The following is an 8,188-nucleotide window of genomic DNA, read 5'->3' on the forward strand; positions in this document are numbered from 1 at the left end:
AGAGAGAGGCGGCCGCAGTGCCTACGCCAGCGCAGCACCGGTCTGGGGGCGTCTTATAGGGCACGGGGCGGAGCGATGGGCAGTAGAGCCAATCAGGGAACAGTATGCCCTGAGCCCGCCCCTCCTCCCTGGCCTCAGGAGTTCAGAACTTTCCCCAAACCCTTCCGGTCCCAAGTCCTTCGCCCTGCTCAACCCTATTAAGGGTATCAGGTCCCCATTCACCTCTTCCCAGAGTTGGGGTAGAAAGACCATGCCTTTCCTGGCCTGACTCTTAGAAGTAGAATTCAGTCTGCACCTCAGGGAGTTTTATTTGTAGCCTCCGCATGACAGTGAGAGCCCTCACTACAACTCAGGGGGCCTGACTCCTTACACAAAGCCCGCCCTTGGGTGAATCAGTTTCTGCCTGATCTCCTGGGCAACAGGGCTGACCAGGATCCCCTCCTATCTCCCAGGGCTGCCAGAGGAAGAGGGGCGAGTGCCTTCCAGGGAGGATGTGCATTTGAGTGGTTGGTTCTACGACAGCCAGACCCTTCACCTGCAGAACAAGCACCACAGCATAGCCTCTGAACCGCAAACCTTGGTGCCCCCCACCACGAGCCACAGGCCCCCAAGTTCTTCCCTTGTCTCTGCGTGCTTTCCCAGCAGGTGTCTCCACATCTTTTTTTTGAGACAGGGTCTCACTATGTAGTTGAGACGGACCTGGAACTCACTATGTATCCCAGGCTGGTCTCGAACTCACAGCGATCCTCCTGCCTCAACAACCGCCCCCCCCCCCCGTGCTGGGATTACAGGCGTGCGCCACTACGCCCGGCTCCATATGTTTTATGTGAAGGGGAAAAGAGACTCAGAAGGTGCCATGGTTCCTGGCTGGTGGCTGAATCTGCACAGAAGTGCACCAGCTCAGCCATTCGTGCATTCTTCTGGGGACTCAGACACTTGGATCCCCTGTCGTGGAGAGACCCTCCCTATCGGGGGCTTTTGTCGTGCTGGCAAGATGAAAGCATGAGCCCCGTCCACTTTCCACACAGCAGCAGTGGCTCTGTTGTTCCCTTTTCCAGACATTACTGGGGCATTATGGCCTTACCTGGGTTTGCACCTGCAGAAAGCTGCCGTCAAAGAAGGAAGGCTATGTGGAGGGAGCAAGGTATGAAGGGCCAGAAACCAAGTGTGAAAGCCACTGGGAAGTACTGCAGCAGAGCCTGGGCTCGGGAGGACCTGTACAAGGTGGGTCCAGCGTGAATACTGCCCCAGCCCTAAGGGGAAGCTGCGGAGGGCACGAGGGCTCCTCCCGCACACTCTCTGAGTGCTCACAGGTGCCTCTGCCTGAGTGACAGGGACTCATGGGTGACACAGCTGCTCCAGAGAGGCAGCTCAGCAGGCCTCAGAGCAGGGAGGGAGAGCGAGGGGGCCAGGTCCCGTGAAGAGAAAAGAGGAGGACTCAGAGGGAGAGAGGCAGGGAGGTGTCCAGGGACCAGTAGTAGGGGAGGCTCAGCGAGGGGACCAGGAGGGGCTGGCGGGAGAATCTGTGAGGGGCGAGACCTCAGTGAGTCTTCAGTGTAGGTGACGGATGCAGTGTGGGGGCTGGTGTTGATGGGTGCAGAGGTGCTGGAGGAGGCTCGCAGTGGGAGAAGCGGGGCTCAGGGCGTCAGAGGGACTCATGGAGGGTGAGGGAAGCTCAGAAGTTACCAGGTCGCCCCAGCAAGGAGGAACACACAGCAGATGTTGCATCCCTTTGGAAGGTCTCCTGTGCCATCCAACCTCACATCTTTCTCTGTGCAGAGGTCCTCCCATTAGGGTGGGGAGATTGTCAGGTGCTCTCTCTGCCTGCATCTGCCAGATCGTGGCTCCCAGCTCATGGGAGCTTTATCAATGGAGGGGAGCAAGACCAGGACTGACCCTCACCCGCACCATGAACTGGATCCAGCAAACCAGTCAGATCTGCATTCAAAAGCCACTCCTGTGCTCCTTCTGTGTGACTTGGGCACTAATTTCTCTGAGTGGGAGGACCTTGGACACTGAATTCTCTGATGGGTACAGGACTGCAGAGGTAGCTCTAGTAGTGGCCAAGTGTGTGCCTATCATGCTAAAGACCCTGAGTTCAATCCCCAGCACTTTAAAAAAATAAATGAATGTTCTATATCTCTTCACATCCCTTTAGAGGAGGATTAGCAGCCTCCCCCACCCCCGCCTCTGCCTTTTCTTGATGAAAAACCAAAGTCCCCTCAAAGTTAGTGCGGTGAGGTTTATGTCAGGACTGGGGAAGCACAGAGGAACATAAAAACCAGCTGAAGACGGTATTTAATCATTGCACCCCCTTCTTTCTGGTGCTGGGAATGGAGCCAGAGCCAGGGGCATGCTGGGCAAGCACTCACCACTGAATGAGGAGGTAGAATTTAAACTAAGACCCAGAGGATGAACCAAAGCAAATGAAGCATAAATGGGAAGGGAGAGGGAAATTTTGGGGTGGAAGCACCCTATACAAAGGACTAGAGGGCTGGCAATTTAGCTCAGTGGTTCCGTCGCCTGCCTTGCAAGCACAAGGACCCAAGTTTGATCTCAGGTACCAAAACAAAACCAAACTAAAAAACCCCAAAGGACTAGAGGTGAAAGAGGTTGGGCATCTTCCTTAACTTACTTGAGCTCCACACTCCCAGGAGTGGACAGGAGCCACAGTCAACCACCCATCCAATCTGCCAAACACAGCATTTGGAATGAGAGGACCCCTCCATACTGAGGATTGTTTTGTTTTGTTTGGTACCAGGGATGAAACTCAGGCCCTTGTGCTTGCCAGGCAGGCAGTGAAACCACTGAGCTAAATCCCCAGCCCCCATACTGAGGATTGAAACTAGAGCTCTGCACATGGTAGGCAGACACTCTGCTACTGAGCTACATCTCTAGCTTTAGGGGTGGGGGCAGCCGGGCGTGGTGGCACACACCTGCAATCCCAGCACTCGGGAGGTTGAGGCAGGAGGATCACCGTGAGTTCGAGACCAGCCTGGGCTACACAGTGACTTCCAGGTCAGTCTCAACTACATAGACCGTGTCTCAAAATGCAAAAAACAAAAAAGAAGTGGGGGGTGGGATTTAGCTCAGTGGTGCTGAACCTGCCTCGAAAGTCCAAGGTTGGGAGTTCAATCCCCAGTACCAAAAAGCAAAAAACAAAAACAAACAAACAAACAACAACAAAAAAGATCTTGCTATGTACTTCAGGCTGGCCTTGAACTCACTAGACAGCCCACGCTGGCCTTGAACTCATGGCAATCCTCCTGCCTAAGCCTCCCAAGTGCTGGGTTTATGGAGGTGAGTCAAGCCCAGCCCAGCTTTTCTTTTTTAAACTTTCAGGATTTGTCTGTTTGTTTTTTTTTTTTAATCTTTCTAAAAGTTATACATTCCTTTTTTTAATTGAGTTTATTGGTACATTTTAGGTATACAGTACAGTTACATTCATTATTGGGATCTTGTACCTTTACATGACAGGTCTTGGTTCTATACATTCCTGTTTTAGAAAAGCAAATAGAGAAAAATTACTGTAAAAAGAAAAAGAATAAAGAGAGAGCTGGGCATGCTGGCACATGTCTGTAATCCCAGAACTTGGGAGGCTGAGGCAGGAGGCTCACCAGGAGTTCTGGGGTACACAGTGAGCTCAAGGTCAGCCTGAAATGCATAGTGAGATCCTGACTCAAAAAATAAATAAATAAAGGCAAAAGGGGCCTGATATCAGAGAGACCTGTGTTTGGATACAAGTTCAGTCCTTTCCTGGCTCTCCAGCTCTGAGAAAGGCCTTTTTCTTTGAACCTCAGAGTCTTCATGTGAGAGATGGAACAGCAAACACCTGCCACATAGGCAAGGGTATCAATCAACAGATGCAAAGATGTGCCCAAGACCTCACAAGTTGGTTATGACCACCTGATCAAACCCTGTGGTCTGAATGGCCGGGCGTGGTGGCACACACCAGTAATGCCAGCACTCGGGAGGCTGAGGCAGAAGGATCACTATGAGTTCGAGACCAGCCTGGGCTATATAGTGAGTTTCAGGTCAGTCTCAACTACATAGTGAGACCCTGTCTCAAAAAACAAACAAAAACCTGTGGTCTGAGACAGACTAGAAGAGAGGAGGCAGCCCAGGTCAGACTCCTGCGTGTTGTTGGGTCTGTACCCAGCATTCTGCCCCCCTCCCCAGCCCTGCCTCCGAGAGTAACCAGTGGAGACAACAGAGCTTTGCTGAGTGTGGCTGTGGCCCCAGCCAGATCCCCTCCAGATCAGTGGAGTGAGAGTGGAGTGGAGCAGGAAGCGAGGCCTGAAGAGTCCACTCCCAGCCTAGAAGATTCAAGGTCTCAGCTAAGGGATCCAACCCCTCCCTTTCAGTCTCTTCCTGGCCACCTGGCCTGGCACCCTCTAGGATGCTGTCTCAGTTTAATAATTTAGCAGATGCAGACAAAGATAGCAGCTCTGAAAATAACCCAGCCGGGCCCAGCCTCCATCTCCCCTTTCCCCTAGCGGATGCCCCGGCCCCTCCCAAGGTCTCTGGCTTCTCTAGGGCCTGTCAGTGCCCGCACTGGACACCACTGCAAGACTTCCCCGCCTTGCTCCTCCCAGCCTCCTCCCTCCTCCTTGCCTCTCTCTCTCCACTCTCACAGTGAGAGCTTTGAAATCAATTAGGTCTTAAAGGAATCTTGTCCTAGAAGTCAATCGATTTGGGTTTAATTCGCTGTGTAGCTCGAGCATGTCCTTTCTCCTCTCTGAACCTCTGCTCCTGCCTTTCTGATGTGAGGCTTCGGGTTCCTAAGTGATGGGGAAGATGGAGGGGTGTGGTATTTGGACAAGGACTGAGGAAGGCGCTACAGCAGTAGGATGTCATCTCCGTCGATGGCACCACAGCCCTCCTGCAGCTCGATCCAGAGAGCTCAGGATTCTTTGTTTTTAAGCTTTCCTGTGACAAAAATTCGCCCTACTTATTATTTCTGGAATAAAGGGCTGTGAGCTGTGTTCACAGTGCTGAAAGGTGCCGCAGCCTGCTTCTGACAAGTGGAACTTCCGAAGCTCCTTTCCCGTGAAGCACTGTTCAAATTACCCACCTTTAAGGGCGCAGGTTTTTTTCACTTGTTTTTGTTTTTGTGTTTCGTTTTTGAAGTCCTAGAGCTTGAACCCAAGGCCCTATGCGTGCCAGCCAAGTGCTCCGCCACGGAGCTACACCCCCAGTCAGGCCTCAGTGTTCACATCTCTGGAACTGTCAGGTGCTGGGTCTGTTTGTTTGTTTTTACTATTGTTCTTTTGAACCTAGGGCCTTCACACTGAGCTACATCCCCAGGCCTTTTTCATCTTTTATTTTGAAACAGGGTCTTGCTAAATCACTAAATTGCCAAGGCTAGGCTTGAATTTTCAATCCTACTCCCTTGCCCTCCCCCAGTGCTGGGATTACGGATGGGCACCACTCTGCCGGGCTAATGGCCGGGTGCTGAAGGGGTAAATACTAGGATAAAAGGGTTGAGATTATGTCTGTGTTCATGTATTCACTCAATGACCCAATTAAGCGCCAGCCCCTGAGCAAGATGTGAGGGGCTGGTAACAATTAAGAGAGGCCTAATCTCTGTTTCCACAAAGTTTACATCTCAGAAGTCAAAATAATTAAATCCTGAGAAATGTAACCTGAAAGAATAATAAAATATCTGGGAGGGGAAGCGAAGGAAAAATATTTTTTTAAATCTGGTAATATGAGTGCTTGCTCTGTGCCAGGAACTGATCCTGAGGTTCTTTTTGGGGGTTGCTTTTTAAAAAAACTATATTGACAGGGGAGGGGACTTAGCTCAGGGGTGCCACTGCCTGCCTCGTAAGTGCAAGGACCGTAGTTTAATCCCCAATACCAAAAAATTATATTGGTACATTTTAGATATACACAGTGACAACATTCATTATAGGGAATTTGTACCTGTACAAGATACATGTTGCTTTTTTTCCATTCCTCTCCCTGCTTCAACCTCTCTTCTCCTTATTTACAAAAGTTTTGTTTCCATTTACTTCTTCTATTTTTTTCTCTTGTCCCTTCCTTCCTTTCCCCTCCTCTTTCCCTTGTTCCCTTTCCCATTTGAACATTTTCTTCCCGTCTCCCAGTATCTGTTACACATTTTAGTCCTTATTTCCACGTTCGGTTTCTCACACCAGAGAAACGATGCGGTATGAGGAAACTGAAGGACAGCGTGGTGAGTGGTTAAGGTCTCATGGTCACGAAGCAGTATGACTAATATGCTCAGGATCCGATGCTCAGGCAATCTGCCCTCAGAGTCTTCCCTAAAAGTCACCAACAAGGAAGCCAACATGGTGGCGCATGCTGTAATCCCAGCTTTAGGCAGCTGAGGCAGGAGGATCACCATAAATTCAAGCCGAGCCTAGGCTACATAGCAAGACTTTGTCTCAAAAAGCCAAAAAAAAAAGGGGCTGGGTATTTAGCTCAGTGGTGCCACACCTGCTTCACAAGCACCAAGTTCCTGAGTTTGAAGTTTGATCCCCAGTACCAAAAACAAAACAAAACAAAAAAACCCAATAAAATAAAAGCCACCAACAAGGAATAAACTAGTGACATGAGAGAAAGGGGAGGATTGCTGTTTTAAACTAAGGCACGAATGATGAGCAGGAGTCAGACATGTAGAACTGGAGAGAGATTCCCCAATGGGGGAAAAAAAAAGCAGGTGCAAAGGCCCTGAGACAGGAAGATCAATGTGTTTGTTCAGTGCCTGATGAGCCTGCAGGAGGATTAAGCTCAGAGATGCAGCTTGGGCCTGAAGATCAGACTGAGAATTTTAGAATCTTCTCTTTGTGCAGGGGAGCCTATGAAAGGCATCAGTGGGAATCAACATGATCTGATTCATTTCTAAAAGATCATGCTGTTTGCTGTGTAGAAAATGGAGAGAATAGGGCCAGGGATTTATTTAACTCAGGGGTGCTGCTGCCTGCCTCACAAGCCCAAGGTCCTGAATTCAATCTCTGGTACAAAGGAAAGAAAGAACGAACAAACAGATGAAAGAAAGAAAGAAAGAAAGAAAGAAAGAAAGAAAGAAAGAAAGAAAGAAAGAAAGAAAGAAAGAAAGAAAGAAAGGGGAAAGAAAGGAGGGAGGGGAGGGAGGGAGGGAGGGAGGAAACGAACAGGATAAACTAAAAGGGAATCAGAGGAAAATGAAAGGAAGTGGTTACTATTAAGAAAGAAAGGGGAAAGAAAGGAGGGAGGGGAGGGAGGGAGGGAGGAAACGAACAGGATAAACTAAAAGGGAATCAGAGGAAAATGAAAGGAAGTGGTTACTATTACTACAGTAACCCACCTGAGAAAGGGTAATGCCAGGCGTAACGGCAAGGAACCAGCGGAGGAAAGATGCGGGTTTTAGGTGATGACCAACAAGGGGACTTGTGGACAGATTCATCTGGGTGGTGTGGAAAGCCCTCTGGGGTTGCCAGGGATAGAGCAGGATGGATTATGGTGCCGTGGACTGAGAGGGGGTGGAAAGGGAGACAGCTTTAGTAGAGAAATCAAGGTCAGGAATTTTTCTCCCTAAGCGATAATTACTTTATTCAAAAATAAGGTCTACAGAGTCTATTATGTATTTTTTGCATTTTGTTTTTTAGTGCTGAGTTCTAACCTGTGCGTCCTTAAACATGTGCTCTACCACTGAGCTACACCCTCAAGCCCACCTCCCTCTTTTTCAGCTCAAGTAAGAACTATTATACCTACTGGGGGGCTGAATCTTTAATTGCAAAGATGGAAATCTTATTATTGAGAGTGACTGGCTTTAACACAGCAATCTGATAATATTGTTTATATTTGTGTGCTGAAGAATGAATATCTGACTTACAAAATCATGTTTATTATGGATCATTCTAACGTGGAATGGCAATACTCAACAAAAGAAATAATAGGAAGAGTAAAAAACATACTTCTGGCCGGGCATGGTGGCGCACGCCTGTAATCCCAGCCCTCGGGAGGCTGAGGCAGGGGGATTGCTGTGACTTGGAGACCAGCCTGGGCTACACAGTGAGTTTTAGAGCAGTCTGAACAACATAGCGAGACTCTGTCTCAAAAAAACAAAAACAAAGCAAAAAACAAAACAAAACAAAAAAAAACCTGGTAAAGGTCTACACACAGGGGTATATAAAGCTTTGGAAAGAACTTTGTTTACCAAAAAAGCAGTTTATCCATACTTCTG

At 49.0% G+C, this 8,188-nt stretch overlaps 1 protein-coding gene across 1 annotated transcript in view; it reads left to right on the plus strand.

Moving 5' to 3' along the window:
• The window catches only part of LOC117287313, a 6,394-nt gene extending 3,892 nt beyond the window's left edge, over window positions 1-2,502 (plus strand). The window contains exons 3-4 of the mRNA XM_033767369.1: window positions 1,059-1,224; window positions 1,838-2,502. Coding sequence (XP_033623260.1) covers window positions 1,059-1,224; window positions 1,838-2,019 — 348 coding nt within the window. The 3' untranslated portion in view covers window positions 2,020-2,502. The remainder of the gene's footprint in view (window positions 1-1,058; window positions 1,225-1,837) is intronic.
• The last annotated feature ends 5,686 nt before the right edge of the window (window positions 2,503-8,188 follow it).

The sequence above is a fragment of the Fukomys damarensis genome, unplaced genomic scaffold (assembly GCF_012274545.1).
Source record: "Fukomys damarensis isolate Sample0158 unplaced genomic scaffold, DMR_v1.0_HiC HiC_scaffold_23, whole genome shotgun sequence".
Classification (NCBI taxonomy): Eukaryota; Metazoa; Chordata; class Mammalia; order Rodentia; family Bathyergidae; genus Fukomys; species Fukomys damarensis.